The sequence below is a fragment of the Ambystoma mexicanum genome, chromosome 2q, assembly GCF_040938575.1.
Source record: "Ambystoma mexicanum isolate Mex_15411 chromosome 2q, UKY_AmexF1_1, whole genome shotgun sequence".
NCBI lineage: Eukaryota > Metazoa > Chordata > Amphibia > Caudata > Ambystomatidae > Ambystoma > Ambystoma mexicanum.
Window position 1 is genome coordinate 116,768,282 of NC_090924.1, and position 19,544 is coordinate 116,787,825.

Here is a 19,544-nt window from a genome sequence, read left to right on the forward strand (position 1 = left end):
AAACCCTTTACATAGCACCCATTTACATACATTATTACCCAATCGGAATTGGTACTCACTTTATCAACCTTGGAAGAATGAAAGGCTGAGTCGATCATGCCAGGATTTGAACCTGCAGATCAAACAGATCACAGCAACTAGCGCTTAAACCGTTGAGCTATTTTACCAGCTTTTATATAGACACACACACACATACACACACACAACAAATTAATAGAAAAAGAGAGGATACAAGGGAAGAGCAGGACTAGAAATGGAGAGACAAAAAAAAGTGAGAGGAAGAAAGGACAAGAATAGAGAGAGTTAGAATGTAGATGGCAAGATAGAGGACAGGGTGCGAATGGGAATGCAAAGAAAAGATTGAAACATGGCACAATCAATAGCCAAAGAGGATAAAGTGGGCTTGGGAACGTAGAGACGAAGGCCTTTCTTACAGGACAGCTGTACGCTGAGAATGCACAAATAGAGAGGGGACCAAATGTGATACGGGACTTGTGGTGGCACATGTGGGTACAACAGGAGATTCCAAAATGGTGCAGCCTCATCAACCCAAGGCTGCTGGCAACCTATCACCCTGCCCCTGTTTGAAAGTGAACCATTCATTGCAGAGGTTTGTGACAAACCTGTACCATAAGAGTGAAAGGTGCACTACTAACACGTGGCTTTAGCTGTACTGTATGAAATAAAACTTACAATATAGGTACAGCAGAAGTATGTATGATGAAAGGGTATTGGGCTCCACTGCGGACGTCTGCTATACCAGTAAGGGGACAAAAAGTTACCTGCAAGAACACTTAATCTTCCTAAAATGATCACATTTGTGGCGCTAAAAAGATCCTGCAAACGGATCCCTCTGCAATTTCTAAAGCATCCGTGCATACTTGGTGCACAGACATTCTCTTCTCCAGCCAACTTCAATTTCCCGACCACCCTTTCCCACCATTCAACTCCTCTCCTGCTAACCAACAGTCATGTGCCAATTAGCAGCCCCCAGACAGTGCTCAGCTGGCTTTGTTGCAGTGATCCTGAGGTGAAGGGCTCAGCTAAGGGCGGGACGTATTCTGGGTGCCACAGAATGCCTGCATTAGTTGGACCCAAACCATACATACTTCATCTATGAACCTCTGGGGCCTAGCCAGAAGACCTTTAAAATCTTATGTTTCTTTATGCCACTCTTGCTGCTGCTCCAATGGCTATATGCTACCACCTGGCGGGCAGCAAAAAGAAAATACAGCAGAAAGCGCTCAGGGAACACATTAAAGCTACACAACTTGCCTGAAGAGGGCCTTTATTGTTTCTCTGGGGTTGGTAGGGTCTGGCCAGCACTTCTTGAAAGATTGACAGACAGACTAATTGCATTGACTGGGGTGGCTGTCTGTAATATGTTCTCCCCGGAAAGCAGTACAGAACATGGCTGACTGACTCCGAAGACGGGCGATGACATGTGGGCGCACAAAGCCTTAAAACAGTGCAGTGGGCTGTTGCTGGTCAGTGGTTTAGGTCTGCGTACCTGGCCCAGTTACCCCTCCTGCCACTGGATGAGCACACCGCACCCCGCTCTAAACACCTGTGGGATATTTTAACGGCCCCCTCTGACCAAACAGCACCTGATAACATCCTCTCAGGTGGCACTTTTCAGGTGGCGCGTTCTATGAAGTGCATGGAACGGACAGAACCACTGTACCTCCTGAGGAAGCTGCTGGATTCTTGCACAATACAGGTTGCTATCTAGACAGGCTCCCAGCTAAGAGGCATCTATCAAGTAATGGCGGACCTAGCAAGGTGAACTTCCTCATCGGCCGCCCCAGCCTCTCTTTCCTCAGATACTGAGTGGGAGTCATACTAAATTTTCATATTCTCATACTTCATCCTTTCAGACTCTCGACTCTAGGAATTGCTCTTCATCCACTTTGAGGATGTCTGGAGAAAAGACACCCGTGCAGCAGAACGATCATTAAAGGCCAGCCTCATGTTGTTCAGAGAAAAAAGAATGGTCAAAAGTAAAATGGCAGCCCGCTGCACTTAGAAAAATACTTTGGTATCCCCATGACCACTGTATATGGGCACTGGGCTACCAATGCAATAGCCACAAGCACAGTTAGCCAAAATTAAAAAAAACACAGCTACCACCAACCTACACCATAGCGCTCTTTCTGGGTGACAGGGTCACATTAGGACCAAAATGAAGTGCTCAAAAAGAACTCCTGTTAGCACATCCCAAAAAGGATTGCAGTGACAGAAGAACTTTAGTAGCAGTCCTAAGCTCACAGAAATATAAGTCAAGAAACTAGCTGAATATTTACATGACTGACAATGAGGGTCAGGGGAAGCAACCCCAACAATGGAATTCTGTCCCAACAGAGGTTAAGAATCTTGGAAATCTGATATATGTTGCACAAACACTGGGGCCTCCATTTAAAGCACTGTTGTTCACCTGGTGTGGATCAGATGCAACCTGTTTTTCTCTCACTTTACAAGCATAGTAACGGCGCCAACATCTCTATGGCCCTATGAAGGCTGCACTAGGTGCAGACGATATGGAGAATAGAGAACAAAGCTGCGAGACTGCTCTTACAACCGAACCAACATTAAAAAAAAAACATACATACAAATAAAACTACGTCATACCAGAACTATAAACACTACAATGGCTGCTAATCATGCAAACAATAGAATCCAAAGCTCTCGGCCTCCCGCACCAGGCCTTACATGCCAGAGGTCCAAAAATCATGCAAATAAGTAATTTTTTACAATTAGACATGGCCAGTAAGATTCAGCAACACTGTGCTCCTGACAGCGCTAGAAAAAGCCAAAGTTGCTCATCGACTGAATTTCAGACTCCTAGGAATAGAAAGTCTGGCTTTTCACCCAGCACCCCAGGACCAATTGGAGCACAGTGTCACAAAAGGACTACTGTAGTAATGAGTAGTGGTGGATAGAGTTTACGCAGCGCCACAATACTACAAAACCAGCAGTTATCCCAAACAAAGTTTAAAGAGGCGCAGGTCGACATGTATACATCCTTCACAGTTCAGGGTAGCGTGGGATGAGGGTAGGCTACTGTCTTCAGGATTGGTTCTACAAAAGATAGTATCTTTAATTAAAGAAACAAAAATGCGCACAACTAATAAAACACTACTAGCCCACACCTGTAAGGGAAAACGCAGAGAAAGCACACTTTAAACATTTAAAGGTCACTTTAAATGTTAGACAGGAGTGCGTATGCAAAGATTTTAGCAGCAAAATTTCAAACGTATTGAATATTTCTTTCAAAAGGTAGATATGGGTGCTTTAAAGTCACAAGGCCTTTTTTTAGGCGGACATGGGGGAATGCCACTTCAAATACCTTATTTCTTGCTTTTAAGGGCACAATAGTGTAGCGTCAGTCTTTCTGGCATCTAACAAGGCGTCTGGGTGCTTTGAGTGCTAAGCAGAGATTGAGTCAGCAGCAGTGATGGGTTCCAACAATATGGTGCAGTTTGGCAGTGGGGACTTCTTGCGGGTCGAAGACCCTGTGAATGGCAGATGGGGTTGGTTCGGCGTCAATGAAATATTCGACAACCTCTGGTGCAGAGAAGCTGAGGCTTTGCCAGCGAGTGGGCTCAATTCATCATCATCGTAATATTGAAGCAATGATGGCTTGGAGCTCGAAGAGGCTGGTAACTAGGCAAATGGTTTTGAGTTGGGATGCTAGACGACTTGGTGGGTGTTGGATATGAAGAAGCCGAGCTTTGATGCCAAGCGGAACTTTGAGCTGTTTATGCGGTTGAGCATCTAGGTCAAGGATGACTCCAGGGGTTCCTTTGCAGCACCTTGGATGGTTTTGAAGGTGCTCAGGTCTGCGTTCAGGTGGTTCGGAGATGCAACAGCTATCGGTGGCTTCCTTGGTTCTTTGGCGGCTAGGAGACCCAGTCCAGGATGCCAGGGATTAGGCAAGTCCTTTTCACTGTTCTTCCCAAGCAGCAAGGTTTGTAGAGGGCACTTGCAAGGGTTATGCCATCTTCATTGAGCTGGGGTACCAGTGCCTGTTGCAGTACGAATTGTCCAGTCAGCTGTCATCCCAAAAAGCTCCTTATATGGTTGGGGAGGGGGGCAGGAGGGGAGAGGAGATGAGGTTTTGGATCCTGTGAGAAACCTGAAGGTGTCTCACCCGCTAGTCCCCATGGCTCTGTCATCCAGGTTGCCAGGACACAGCCACTGCTTTTCGATCCAGTTCCTGGGGGTGGACCAGTGTAGGGGGGAATCACCTGGGTGAGGTGCTTCGGGGAGTGGGAAACCGGAGGGTGAGGCGAGATATGTCCTTTCCTGTAATACCTTTACCCCATCCTACCTGGTAGGATATTTAGGAACCCAATCTCCCCGCTCCATCACAACACAAACACTTTCACACGGACAGCTCGATGAGTGAAAACGGACTAACATCCGAGCCATATACTTTACATGTCCCAATACAATGGTCAGGCAATTACTGACCATCACACACACCGGACTTCCACTACAATTCCACACACGGATAAAGGGTGGAGCACGAAAGCACACTCTGAGCATGGCAAAGCACACAAGGAAGCAGCAGTTCCAATATGGCAGTTTAACACGAGGAGAAAGACGGCAAAACAGAAGGGGTTTGCAAGGAGGGGAGTGCCCTTGACCTTTTTGACGAGGAACCGTTGCTTTCACGAATCCTCAATAGTAGAAAGCGTAAGACCAGAAAACCAGGCTGAAGAATCCTGCATTTGCGTCAGAGGCACCCGGGCCCCTCCTGCGTCGATAATCAGGGCGGGGAGAATCGCTTGCCTCTGTGGTACTGTCCTTGGCTCCTACAACAAAACACAGCTGCTGAGTTGGGGAGACTGATGCCAGACCGGTCTGTGTTGAAGCCAAGGTTGCAAGCGGCAACATTGTATGGTGAGCACTGAAGCGAACAGTGTATAAAACTCATGCGATAACCAACGTGAGTAAAAACTGAACAAAAGATGAGGGATTCAACTTTGAAACCAAGATAAGATACCCTTGACAGAGTGGTCCGGCACCACGGTATCCAACTGAGAGTTGAGAATGGTGAAAGAATGGCAAAGAACTGTACATCTAAGTGGGCCTGCAGCTGGTCAAGCAAAATACCATGCAAAATCGAAAGTCTTCGATGTTGATACTGCCAAGCAAGTTAATGCCAAAATAGAGAAAGTTGGTCTAAGCCTGAACGAGGGAGATCAATTGAAAGCTTTTGGGATAAAGCAAGTTTGTGTTAAAGGAATTAAACTGGTCTGAGCCCAATGAGGGAGACTGATTGAACATTGTGTTAAAAGGATCTGAGCCCAGCTGTGGGGGATCCAGGGTGAATTGTGAATCACCCTAGAAATTGGATACATGTAAATCATACAAAGTTTGTATTAAAGGGGATCGGAGCCCGGCTGAGGGGGATCTGAGGTGAATAGTAAATCACCTGAGATATTGAGTATGTGTGAAATTCATAGAGGAAAATAAAATTATTGTTTGTCGCATTAGGCACTCTGCAAGAAGAGCCTGGGGAAGAGAAAGAAACTTGTGCACAAAAGGCCCCAATGCTAATGTTGCACCTTTGTGCTATAGAAGCCAGAGACTGTTGTGAGAAACCTGAAGGTGTCTCACTGACTAGTCCACAGGGATCTGTCTTCCAGGTGGCACGACACGGCCATCGCTATTGGATCCAGTTCCTGGGGGTGGTCAAGTGAGGGAGGATCACCTGAATGAGGGGTCCTCGGGAGTGGAAGTGGGACACTGACGGGTGAGACGCAGTACCCCCTTCCTTATAACATAACACCTTTTCCTCATCCTACCCCATAGGATATTGAGAAATTCTACCCACCCCGCCCCCACTTTCCGACACAAACACTTTTACACCATGAAAGACAACGGACTAGAACCAGGGCCGTTTACCTGACATGTCCCAACACACGTCAGGCAGTGTCAGGCAGTGTCAGGCAATTGACAATAACTACACACACCTGACGGCCCTTTTCCCTTCGCCCCAGGGATAAAAGGTGGAGCACAAGAGCACATTTTGAGCAAGTCAAAACGCACGAGGACACGACTGTTCCAGGACGGCAGTCCAAAAGGAGGAGAAAGGCAGTGAGACTGAAAATGACGACAAGGAGGGAAGTGCCCTTGCCCTTTTCACCCAGACCCGCAAAGCCTCAGTGAAAGGAATTACCAGACCAGGAATCACAGCTAGCGTGTGGTGTAACAGATGTAAACGGTACACAGGGCCCTTCCATACTGATAAGCAAGGCGGAGAGAGGAGCTTGCTACCGCGGTACACTCCTTGACTCCAGAGACAAGCAGTGCCAAGGAGTTCAGCACAGCCGGTAAGTCGGAGGGAGAACCGATAGAAGACCGGAATGTGTTTGAGTGAAGGTTGCAAATGGCAACATGATATGAATTGAAGAACAAAGACCTTGTGTGTCACAGAACTATTAAAAACCCAAGGAGAGACCAGCTACAGAGTGGTCCGGCGCCACGTGGGCGCTTATTCGGAAGACTCTGGTTGGTCCCCTTTTGTTAAACTACAGATACAAGGAGGCCTCCGAAGAGCCCGACACAAGAGGTCAAAGTGGCCATACAAGGGTTGAAAAAACCCATTGTACAATCGAAAGTCTTTGACACGCTGAAGAAACAGAATGAACTGTGCTACTGGGGCAAATGTGAACCCGAATGAGGTATGCCCAGAGAAAGCTAGGGGAAGGGAAACCCTGCTTTCTGATAAGATTGTGAAATTGCGAAATAATGAGTCAAGTGTGAACCCTACGTAGGGATGCCCACAGAAAGCTAGGGTAAGGGAACTCCAGCATTCTGATGAGATAATGGAGCCACACAAACTGTGTTAGAATGGCTATGTGAATCTGACGGGAGGGATGGCAGGAGAAAGACTAAGGGAAGTGAATCCCACACTGGGATAAAGTAAAATGAACTGTTTAACTGGCAAGTGTGAACCCGACTGAGGTATGCCTATGAATAGGGGTGAACAGTGATACACCAGCAACCATTGTGTAGAGAAATGTGAACCCGGCTGAGGGAGGTCCACAGTGAATGGTTGTTTAAAAAGACATTGAGATTTTTGAATGTCACAAGTTGCTTCATTTGAATGAAAGGTGTGGTGAACGTGGCTGATGGGGGCCAATGTTGCAAGAAGGATCAGAGCCCGGTTGAGGGGGATCCGATCCTTGAAGAGAAATCACTCAACGTAGCGATAACTGAAAGGAACTTTTGTTTTGTTATTTTGACACATCAGGCCCTCAGAGGCGAGAGACTTGGTGGAGGAGAGACTTGACCACTGAAGGTCCCGATATTGAGAAAGGGAACTGTAGCCTTGTACTGGAGAAGCTCAGGAGTGTGCTGTGCTCAAGAATTCCACCTCATACTATGCAAAAAAAGGTGTGGAAGGGAGACCCCGGACATAACATCCTGACTTTTCTTTTGAACACTATCCCACACTATTTTCTAACTTAGCGGTAAGGAGTGGTAATATTTTTTTTTTTTTTTAGTATAGGCCCTTTTCATTTGACAAGACACCACTAGGACTGCCTTATTATTATTATTTCATGATTGTAGCTTGCTGCCGTCTTAGATTTAGGTTAGGCATTTTTCTCACCCATTTCTACAGTTTAATAAACACCCTTGAACTGTGATCACTTGTGTCTGTCTTCACTGTTGCCACCATGAGTTCCTTGCACTGTGCTAAGCTCAAGTGTGCCGCTTCATCCCCTGGTGAAAATGTGGGGAAGGGACGCCAACGGCCTGAACATCCCGACATATCATTTCTTGAACACTTCTTTCTTTTACATAACATTGTTTCCCACTCTATGTGTATTTAAAGTTAAGGATTGGTAATAGGTTTATTAGTATAGGCCCTTTTATTTTGACAAGACACCACTAGGACTGCGTTATTATTTGATGGTCGTAGCTTGCTCCCATCTTTAGATTTAGGATTAGATAGGCGTTTTTCAAACCATTTTTGAAGTTCAATTAACACCACTGAACTGTGGTCACTTGTGTCTGTCTTACTATTGATACCATGCCTTCCCTAACAATCCCTAGCAAAATCCAAGATGGTGAATCCCCTCTGTGGTCTAAAACTCCTTTCTGGGTTATGTCAACTCCACCTCCTTCCTCTGTGTGCTTATATCAAAAAGGTCTCCAGTAATCAGCACCCTGGTGTGCTGTGGCCTTTGTAATGACAATTGAAGCACCGGTTGCCAGGGGACCTCAAAGTATGTGTTCCTGCTCCTGGTGGGAATGTGACAACCCTCCTCAGCGGATATCGAAGAGAGGGCTTCTGGGCTGGCCTCAACATGGTTGTTGTAGGAGCACCCAGCCCCGTTAGCATAGTGCACACCAGGGTCTGTCATGAATGAGTCACTGTTCAAACTGACAAAGGACATCAAATACTTGTGGCTGTCAATTGAGTAATATTTGTCAAAACTAGACATAGCATACATTCTGTTTTTATCTACTGCCACAAAGCTCTTGGCGTTTCACAATTTTTATATTTTTAACGAGAGGTGCACACATAGTTAAAAAGCCTACTGTGACTGACGGAAATTGGATTCCAGCAGCTGTGTTCAGGAATACACATGTGACCTTTAAACCTGACCAGCTGCCACCACAAGGGCAGCTGCTGGGGATGGCAGGAGACAGTCATAGCAAATTTACATTGGTGCACTATGCTTTTGCAAGGGAGTATTATGAAATGCCATTGAGGGGGGACCTTCTAAGCTACTCGGGAAAAACTATAATTAAAAAAGCTGACTATGCATTGAAGACACTAAATAGGTCAAAATGCCAATCCAAAGGGTAGATGCCGGAACGGTTTAGAGCCAAATACCAATAAATAGCAATTGCACAACAGATTCAATACCCCGGACTTATTGCATGAGGATCAGCATACAGACATTCACATCAATGGACCAGATACATAAATGGAAGGCACCTTGTGGCAAAGCCATGTCCAAAGACAATTTTAAATACCAGCTAGGCAGTTCAGTCTTGCACATTTACCGACACCACATTCACATCCCTCCATACCCCAATTACACCACAGTCCCATGCCAAATGCCCTTGACTTCTATCATAGTACATGCATGCATGGGCCAGACTCGGTCACCAAACCATCTCACACATTATGCCAAACAAACCAGTCCAAGTCTCAGCAGGCACCTTACCTTGAGACACTTTGAGGTTTACCTGCACACAAAGCCTGTTTCATCAGATCTGCACAGAACAACCCATCCAAAGCAACCATGCTTTCCCACCTCTACTACTAAATTTCCACCCCAATCAACTTCAACACAACTTGTGGGTCCACAAGCTACACTGCATTTCCAATACATGAACAAAATCTCCCAGGCATGGCAAGTGAGAACTAAGCAACACAGGGTTTAGGCCCCAACAGTACAGGCCATGCACAGTGAGCAGTAATGGATGGTCTCTGGCTGCCTCCATCTGCCATTGTATAAAATCTGATGACCTGGTAACCTGTCAAACTGTATAAGATGCCATTTAGGTATTTATGGCCGCTTTTCTTTTATCTGTTTTGTTATTCATATTTATATATTGTACTGCCCATATTTATATATTACATTCTTATGCATGGACTCATAATCCTGCTTTTACTGAAACTGTTGATATATCAGTTTTGTTAGTTGTGCTGCTTTTATGATATTAAATTGAACAAAGCTTAAACAAGGAGTACAGGCCCTTGATCCCTTGTAATTTGCGGTTACTCAGAATTGCAATGTTATAATTTTTACTGAACATTAGCAGTGCATGTGATTGAAATTACTGATAATACGCTTGGCTGCATTTACCCACAATGCCCGATTCAGCGTGCACTGAATTTCTATTCACAGATTTCAGGTTCCAGAATCGCAGACATTTAAAGTGCCTGAAGTCAGGGTTGCAACAGTTGGCTTTCCCTTTTCAATGGGGAAATGCTTGCCACATCGAGTAGTGTTTTTACTGCTTTGCTGAATATATCATGAAGACGAATGAAGAAAGGTGTGCGTGGAGGAGAGTAGGGTGCAGGCCATGGTTGAAGGGGCAGAGTGGCTATGTACCAGGGGAAGAGTAGGATACGCACATATTAAGAGGGGAAAACTTTGGGCCGGTGGCAAAAGGCTGCCTGGGATGGGGTAATGTACGGGTAAAGACAAGGGCTACATGGGAGAGCCCTCATTAAAGAGTGAAGTGAAACAACTGTGGTGAGCATTGGATGGGGGATGAGGAATCTGTGTGATACATTTAGAGAAAGCGTGCAGGAAGAGGGATTGGGAAGGTAAGGGACTAGAGTATTAGCGGCCGTGAATTGGCCACAACAAATAGAACTGCTTAGTTCAGGTACCTTTTTAACCCGGCATCTTCAAGCACCATTAACACTTGATACTAACAATTCTGTGCCCGCAAGGACCTACTATTGCGATGTAAGGTCCTACAGATATGTGCAGGGTTTTCACAACTGGGTTATAGTACAGGAAGCCTGTGCAAGGCTACATGGGTCGGTCAATACTAAAAATAAAATGGACAGCAGTAGCCTGGGCTGCATAACTACACAGGGAACACTGGGCGCTGTTTGGCAGGTTTTGAATGGAAGAGCTTCGATGTTGGAGAGCATTGTAATTTAACTTGTGGTTCTGTTGCACAGCAAATTTATAGACTTTGTACATGTCAGAAAGACCTTGGCTAACCAAATATTAGCACCCTCCGCAAGGTGTGGCAGCCAAATCAGGTTGCTCAAAACCCAAGCTGAATCTACTGATGCAAGCCTGGGTACGGAGCAACCAGAGTGGTTGCTGCACTTGCAAAGCTGTGTTCCCTCCCCTGCCTCTCGCACCCTAATCCAGCCACTCCATAAATCTTACTCACCAGCCTCCCTCCAACACAAATCTCCTTACCTTTCTCTGCAGGGCCCTTCGGCCCGGTCCGCAAGGATTCGTGATGGAACCATTTCCACAGCAACCCTGCCTTACTCTTCCCAGTTGCTGCTCGGAACGAAACAGTGCAGCTGGTATTTCATTTTTTATTTGCTACAAGCACCTCACGGGTTTGCCTCAGGGTGCTAATAGCAATAATCCTGCGTTCTGCGGACTGCACTGGCCCGGGAACAGCATTACTGCACAGTGTTACAGCCCTCGTTTTGCTCAGGATTGTAACTTGGACCTGGGCTGTTACCGCCCAGTGTACCCCACAGAACGTAGGATTATTGCTATAAGAAAATCTAGTGAGGTTTTTTTAGGATCTCCAGAGAATATGTATTAAATAAACAGTTACAAACAAGGCAGTTCAGTTGAAATAATTTGCATTTTGATCATTCTGAGGGCCCAGTTGGATTGTACAATTTGGTGGGTTGCCAAGGCCAACATGAACTCCAGGCATTGTTTTATCCGGGCACAACATTTGCACTCAATACTAGGCATTGGCTAGTGATAGTTGATACTTGGCGAGTAAGAAATGGCGTGCTGTGTATATGTATAGACTTGAGGTGGCAGGTGACTGTGGCTGGCTAGTCGCTTACAATATGAATTTATTGCTCTTTTGTTATATATAGGCTAGACAAAGTATCAATGGCAGGACTAGCAGATATGTGTGCCAACCGTGGCTGACCGATACTACAAGTAAGCAACTTACTTTTGAAGATCATGTTGTCAAAATTCCACCACCCTCAGATTTCAACACACATCAATGCCTGCCTCTGCTCTCACCGGTGTATGAAAGACCCCAGCTGTCTTCGTCTTTTCCTAACAAGCTGCAGAACATGTGCCGGTATTTGTCCAGGTTCACATCAGATGTCCCAATTCCTACCATCTAATTGAAGAATGAAAAAAAAGAATGTTATCGAGATAAACATAGGATGCAGTGCCTTTTAACTCTAGGACAAGGCAGTTCACGGAATTAGCACATTTAATTTGCGTTCTTTCACTTCTGGGACTAACTGGGTCAGGGAATTGACACAGATTTAAAAGTAAAGATTCTGTAATTTTATTACAGCACTAAATACCAGGATTCAGCCTCTTTCTCAGTTCACAGATATTGGCAGGTAATGGAAACTTGGCACAGAAAGATGAAGATTGCGAATGATCACTGAATGTGAGACTTTTGCACCAACCACCGGGGACGGATGCCTACAGATCGATCGTAAGGGGAAGAGAGGGTGCCACCATGTTAAACCAAAGATCCCTATATTGGTAATATAGCAGAGACGTCTGGCTTCAACCGTAGAAGGCAATTGCCTGGCATCTAGGTACTGTAAGAAAGGCTGAAGACAGACAAGTGATCACAGTTTAAGAGAGTTTATTGAACTTCATTGGGTTGGTAGAACACCTATCTAACCCCAGGTCTATAGATGGAAGCCAGCTACAACCATCAAATAATAACAACGCAGTCCTAGTGGGGTCCTGTCAAAATAAAAAGATCCTTTTGTTAGACAAGAATTGATGTAGTAACCCTGGGGGAGACTACCCAACTCTTGTTCTCTTGGTATTAGGTAACCCACCGATTGGTATGGGCCTGTACTACGCAAGTTGGGAGTGTGACTGACCAGCTAGGCTCATCTCAAGAGGGGTAAATGTGAGCTGTAGAGCTGTAACAGTGAAATACACAAATACAAGTAGCCAAGTAACACCTCTACTCAAGGTTTGTAGTTAAAACATTTATTTTACAATAGTTTTTAAAGAAGCATTCTTTTAAAAAGGGCAATATATGTAGCAATGAGATACACTTTAAAATACTTTCCCAGAATCAACACAAAGCAAGTAGATACTCTTTAGAGATGCTTCATACACACTTCCTACACCCTGGGGTGACTTCACTAACTAGGACAGTAATGGCATTTATATATCACTTGTACACTTTGTAAATTCTGAGGTTTGTAAAAAGGAAAGGTTACAGGAAGGAAAAAGATTAAACAGGTTCTCAGAGCTTGTGAACACTTTCAAATCTCCCAATGAAATGTAGACAAAAACCTTTCCCAGCAATAATAGTTAAAAACCAATAGTAGTCAAATAGCCAGACCTGGCTAGTCAACAAATTCTAACCTGTTTACACAGATGCATTAATTAATCCTATTTAGCACCATATGTTGTTGAAACTCTTTAGCTTATAGTACCGGTAATCTTTACTTGTTCTGTAACTGTCATGTCACGGTCTGTATGTTTTCCTGACATCTCTTCCTTTGTAACAAAGATTTACTTTAACCATGTAACCTATGCCATGATACCTCCGGGTTTGGGCGTATTATCAAATGCAATTTATAAAATAAATAAATAAATCACCTATGAGGGACAGTAAGTATCAAAGTCAAATGGACCAGAAGAGTCTGCAGGGAGCCAGGACAGCCAAAGTCAATTGGAGCACAGTCTATGGAGCTAGCAAAGATCTTGCACAAAGTTAGAGAGTTTGTTGAAGATAAATCACTGTAGGGTCACAAGCTGTTACAATTGTGAAGGGGTAGAGCTGAAATCAACTCTGGCAAAATATCTACAGCAAGTCTCAACTGAGAACAGCAAAGCAGCAGACAATGAGGTAAGTACCCCAAGTCAAAACAGTACCTTAGGTTAGAAGAAGAGTGGTCCATGTTAGGGAGAATTCTCTTTTCGGTGCTAATTCATTCAACCAATTTTCTGGACTTTAGGATTTTTTAATTTTAACCCTGGAGTGAGTGAGCCCTTTTTCTCACTCTCTCGTTTGTTTTGACCTGATTTGGATTATCCGTTTTTGTTTTTGGAGTCCGACAAACTCCATAGGCATCTACTTTTTGTATGGTGACACACAGCACCTTCAGTGCAGTGTCACAGAGAAATCCTTTAGATTTCTCAAAAGGTTTAAATACCTTTTCTTGGGTGAACTACTATTCCCAAGAACAGTAAAGCTAAATTGACTTTACTTACCTTATCTCTTTGTAGGTCCAGCACAACCCATTTTATGTGGCATGCTGTGAGGGTTACTTAGTAGCCTCTTTTCTTACTTACTCATGTAACATTTGTTATGCTACTCTCACTACTTTAAATGCTGGTGGCAGTGGTTTAAGTGTCCTATCATTGGGCTTTTCTAATACAGGCTGAATCCTCAGCTGCAGTATAGCACTCATGGGTGACCAATTTTGTCAAAATTGCTCGGTCTCCTTTTTTTGCCATTTTCTGTTTGTGAGGTCTTTCTTTGGTTTTACTCTACTCACCCAGCCCTTTGTTAGTTTTGTCTTTGGCGGACTTCAGTACTGAAACCCGCCTCTGGCTACAGTATGTCTGGAAGGGCAGGAAGTGTGGTGGTGCCTAAAACCCCCCTGTCCTTTGTCTCCACGGTAACACAAATGCACCCAGTGCTTATTGGCTGGCTGGCTGTCCTTGCATAATGTTAGGCAAGATTGTATGTAGCAACCCTGTGGGAGACTACAACAGCCTTGTCCTCTTGGCAATAGGCAACCCAACCTTTGGTATAGGTCTGTACAACACAAGTTGGTAGAGTGACTGAGCAGTCAGACTTATTTCAAGAGGGGTCAATGTGAGCTTTAGGGTTGCAACATAGAGATTCACAGTGACAGGTATTCAAATAACACTTATACTCAAGGTTTCTTGATAAAAATAAATATGTTTTAATTTAACAGTCAGTTTTAAAATAAGCCTTCTTTAGAAAGGGCAATGGCAACAACAAAATACACTCAAAAATATACTCCTTCAGTTTAAGTTAATTAAGTAGATACCCTTTTGGGATGGCACACAGACACTTCCTACACCCTCAGGTGAGTTCAATTGCTAGGACACTGTGGACACTGATATATCACTTTTCACACTTAAATGCAATACTGAGATCGTTTGCAGATACTTGTCAACGAGCTTGGACTTGCTTCCAGGCTTGATTTTGGATAAGAGGGCTCCTGCAGCCATTTCTTCTGATCAGCGTTGGAGCCAAAAATCCCTTGCAGACGTACAGCTGACTGAAGATCTGAAGAGGCCTGGCATCTCTTCCTGCATCTGGCCCGGTGAAGCCCTGCTAGACTACCTGGCCTCCGAAGACCCCAAGCGGAGCTTCAGCCCTTGGACTAATGGTACGAACTAGTCTCAGTGCCTTTGAGCATCCAGCCGTCCTGAGCCTTCGGAAGTCTCCCTGGACCACCCAATGGACTGGCCAGCTCTCTCGTGGGCTACCTCGACAGAACTATCACCGTTCAGCAGCTGCACCCGGAACTTATGTAGTCGCCAGCGTGTGGTAACAAGTCGCCTTCCCTCCGAATTTCAGCGTACCAGCATCAAGGGATCCTGTCCTAGAGAAGCTTCTTCAACTGCTAACAGAAGGACACCTGCCGTCGTCTGTGTGGTGGCCATCGCTGGAACTCGCCTATCCTGTCCCGTGAAGAGTACTGCATCAGTGAATATAGCATTTCTTCCTCGCCAAGTGTTGCATTCTGCATCTGGACGAAGCCAGAAAAATCCTTGCACCCACAGCTCCTTGGTACCTCCCACCAGAACCAACAGCAGGAAATCTAACCTCCAGCGACAAACAGTCGACTCATCAAGCCATCTGGGACAAATCAGAGTCAGGGGGTAAGTAAACGCAAAGCATTTATCCCCTCCTCCCCCTGTCTTCCTTAGGATAATATTGGGAACCAGTCCATTTGCATCCTAATCTTCCATTCCACTACCTTTTGGTTGCCAAACCTGGGTAGTAGTTTCTGTAAGATAAGAACACAAGTTACCTAGTAACTTAGTTGAATAGCTTATTAGAACAATCACCAAAACAAGTAAAATTAGAACTTCCCTACAGAGACTACAATTTGGCGAGAATCATTGTAGCTTCTATGACTTTGCAGCAGAAGGTCCCATTCTTCATAAGGATTGGACTGCTGAAGTTAGCAAAATTCACTTGTGCATTCAGTCCATCTTTACTGCATTAACTTACTTACCTCTTGTATTCATTAAGTCATTTGAATGCATCTGAAAAACCTATGGTGAATGTATATATGTTTATTGAGTATTGTGTGATATCACCACCTGCTAGTTTCATTTTTTAGTGTGTGTAGAAGGCCTCAAATAAATATTTGTATTTTTATACATAGCTGTCTAAATTGAATTATTGTGCATTATGTTGTGGGCCCCTGATCCCAATCACACTCTCCTGAAAATATCCTTGACTATTCTCCAGGCTTACTTTGATTGGGTTGTGGTTAACCTCTAGTTCCCTGTTACTATAACTAGTGGGGCTTCCGAACATTTGTCCACTAGGCCAGACTCTAGAAATCCATCTTAACAGTGATGGAAACAGAAAAATTTGATTTAACAGAGCTTTAGGCTCTGAGAAAGATATGAAATGCTCTCCTATCTAAGCATGTTCACTGAGAAAAAAAAATCGGTATCACTACATATTATCCCCACCAAAAATATTGCCGTATATATGGTTGTCTAGAATGGCCATAGGCAATATTTTTTGGGGGGGGGATACTTTTGGGAGTTTTTGGGAGCAAGGGTTGAGGGGGTGTCCCCCGCTCCTTTAAAAATAATGCAGGGGTTTCCCCCGCAGGTTCCATGCCTTAATATCGCCGCAGAAATATGGCGATATTTTTGTATGGCTATATTTTTGCGGGGATATTAACACGTGAAACCAGAAAATCACCATTGCAGAGTCAGGTTCAACATACCATGTCAGTCCCATAGACTGGAGAAGTCATCTTGATTTCCCAGAAGTGCTGTCCTTCACCCAGTTCCTTGTTCCCGCGAATGGCAGCCGTTCCACAGCTGTACTCCATGTGAAAGTTCACCTTACGGCTCTCGCAGCTTAGCAGGGTGGCTGTTGATTTGCTTGTGTCATCCCATACCCAATCAAAATCTGTTGTGAAAGAAAAGATTGCATCAGGCCTAAATAAAACAGTAGAATTTTGAAGAGTCACTGAATAAACAGCACAGGAGAGACAAGGACTACAAGGATTAAGCACTAGGAGCCCTTCAAATATGGCTATTTCTGTGAGAAACACTATGAGGTGACATTTGTTATCCAGTGGTCTGTCTAGATCATACAGAGTGGATGATGGCTGCAGTTTTGTAAGCGTGGCACTGTACTTATAAATGGAGGGATTAAGGAAACACTGCAGACTTCAAACGCCGAAAACATGCTGGCTGAGGTGCAGCCAGTCCCAAATAGTCCCCCAGGGGTGGTTTCATGGGGGAGGATCTCATGGGGAGGGACTCGCCCTCTGGGGATAAGGATGAGCACCTTGGGTACAACCCGTTGTATAATCACACCCTCCCATGCCTTAGCCACCACTCTCCATTTCAAACCATTATATTGAAAGTAACCAAAAGTATTTCTGTAGTTCCTAAGGTACAGCCAAAATAGAAAATACTAGGATGAAGACGAGCTCCGAAAACAGGAGGAATACTAACTGTGCTAGTACTGAGACGAGGTGGTGCACAAGAGGCGTAAGGAATACCAAGGACAACACGTGTTGACGTTAAGCTGGGCGGAGTAAGGCCCATGTAATAGAAAGAGAAGAAGGACTGTGCGTCTTCATCTTCCATCCTCGTCGGAGAATCTGGGAGTTTCAATGTTCGCACTCGACCCAAAGAGAGGGATCTGCAGAAGATGCCGTGGAGTGGCTGAGGGAGTCCGTGATGGGTCCTGCCACATCAGGACCAAGCCCTGCAGGAAGCAGTTGCACGACCTCCAGGAGGAGGTGGACCATCCGATCCTCGAACGGTATCGAGACTGAAAGAAGCCACAACACATAGAACCTCCACAGGAGCAGTAACGAGGCAGATAGGAAGGAGACTGATCCCAGTCCCCAGAGAGACCTGTGCCGAGCAAGCAAGTCCCGGAAGTAACAGGAAGCACGGGCAGCCCATTAGGGACGTGAGGGTAGCAGAAAGGTCTCCACTTCATGCCGGTGCAAGTGTAGGCCTATTAGAGGGCCATCAAGAGTGGGGGGGACCCCCAACGGGCCAAACCGTGAGTCAGAGGTAAGCCTCCTCGTACCAGAGATAAGTCCACTCACCACCAGAGAAGTGTCTGGGACCCAACAAAGAAGAGCCAAGCCTCCGGGGAAATCCTCCTCGTACCAGTGGCAGAGAGAAGACCACTGAACATCAGAGAAGGGTCTGGTTCCCCGATATCAGTAGGATTTGGAGATTTGTTGATTAAGTTAAAAATGGTCAAGAGAAGACCAAAGTTGAGAAAGAACTTGCAAACACCAGGAGAAGGGAGTAATTCTCCTGGTAAGAAAGCTGAATCTTTTCAATAGCATTGAAGAGACGCCAGGGGAAAGGAGTAATTCTCCAGGCTTGTTGTGAACTGCATTGGAAAGTGCAGACCAGTACCGGGAGAAGGAAGGCATCCTTCTGGTCCAGAAAGTTGACTGTATAAAGTGCTGGAACTGCCATCCAGGGGAAGGGAGTCGCTCCCCCTGGTACCTGTTCACAAGAAGACATTTTGGGAACACCACCTGTATACCAGGGGAAGGGAGTCATTCTCTTGGAGAATGAACTTTCAGTTGGATTAGCTTATTCTTTAGTTATAATGTAAGGGATAGAAGCAGGTTGTGACACGGGACAGTGGACTTTCATTTGGACGGTCATTCTGACAGATCCTCTAGTATTAGTTGGAGGCAGGTAAACCCCTCTTAGAGATAGGGATAGTGAGAATTATTTTACCATCAATAACAGTCTAGAACTACAAACATGCCACCCTTGTGTCAGCATCCTTCTTAGAAGGGGTCCTCTTCCCCAAACCCCATAGAGGTTCAAGGACAAGGGGTCCTCTTCCCCAAACCCCATAGAGGTTCAAGGACAAGAGCTAACGAAAAGAGGTACCAAGGGCTTTGGAGAGGCTCATGAATGTAACCCCAGTACCCACGAGGGCCATTGGTGTAAGGAGCAAAATAATTCCTGACCTAGCTTTCGCTCAGCGAAATGACCCTCTTCTGTCGGAAGCTTTCTTAAAGGCAGTTCCAGAAGGGAGGTCTAAAGATGAACTATTTTCTTTCTGAAACAAAGCCTTCTGTATTGTAGAGATCTCACACCAGAAGGGATAACTAGGATCCAGATTGTCATCCCTAGGACCTATAGGTGGGTTGTCCTGGATTTACGCTGCCGTCAAGGACTTCATAGCTATGTGTCCCCTATGTCAGAAAACAGCTCCACACTCCCCTCCACTTGCCCTGTTCCAAACCCTCCCTATAATCGAAGTACCCTTCTATAGAATTGACATGGACACAGTCGGACTATTAGAACCGTCCAAACTAGGGAATTAAATGTATTCCAATAATTCTAGATTATGCAACTCAGTATCCAGAGGCCTTCCCAATGGAAAATAATACCTCACAACAGATTCTTAAACATCTAGTCCCTTTTCTGTCATAGGTGAGCTTTCCAAGAGAAGTATTGACCTATCAAGGGAGTACCTTAATGTCAAAATTGATTACAGATGTGAAGGAGATCTTACAGATGAAAACTCTATGCACTTCTGTTTACCACCCTCACTGTTTATTAGAAAGTTTCAATAAACCTTAAAGAATGTTCTAAAAAAAAAAGAAGAAC

General features: G+C 44.9%; 1 protein-coding gene across 2 annotated transcripts in view; it reads right to left on the minus strand.

Moving 5' to 3' along the window:
* The window catches only part of SPSB3 (splA/ryanodine receptor domain and SOCS box containing 3), a 201,626-nt gene that overhangs the window by 47,284 nt on the left and 134,798 nt on the right, over positions 1-19,544 (minus strand). For both annotated transcript variants that reach the window (XM_069646999.1, XM_069646998.1), the window contains exons 4-5: positions 16,655-16,842; positions 11,730-11,832 (exon numbers count right to left, since the gene is read on the minus strand). In XM_069646999.1, coding sequence (XP_069503100.1) covers positions 11,730-11,832; positions 16,655-16,842 — 291 coding nt within the window. The remainder of the gene's footprint in view (positions 1-11,729; positions 11,833-16,654; positions 16,843-19,544) is intronic.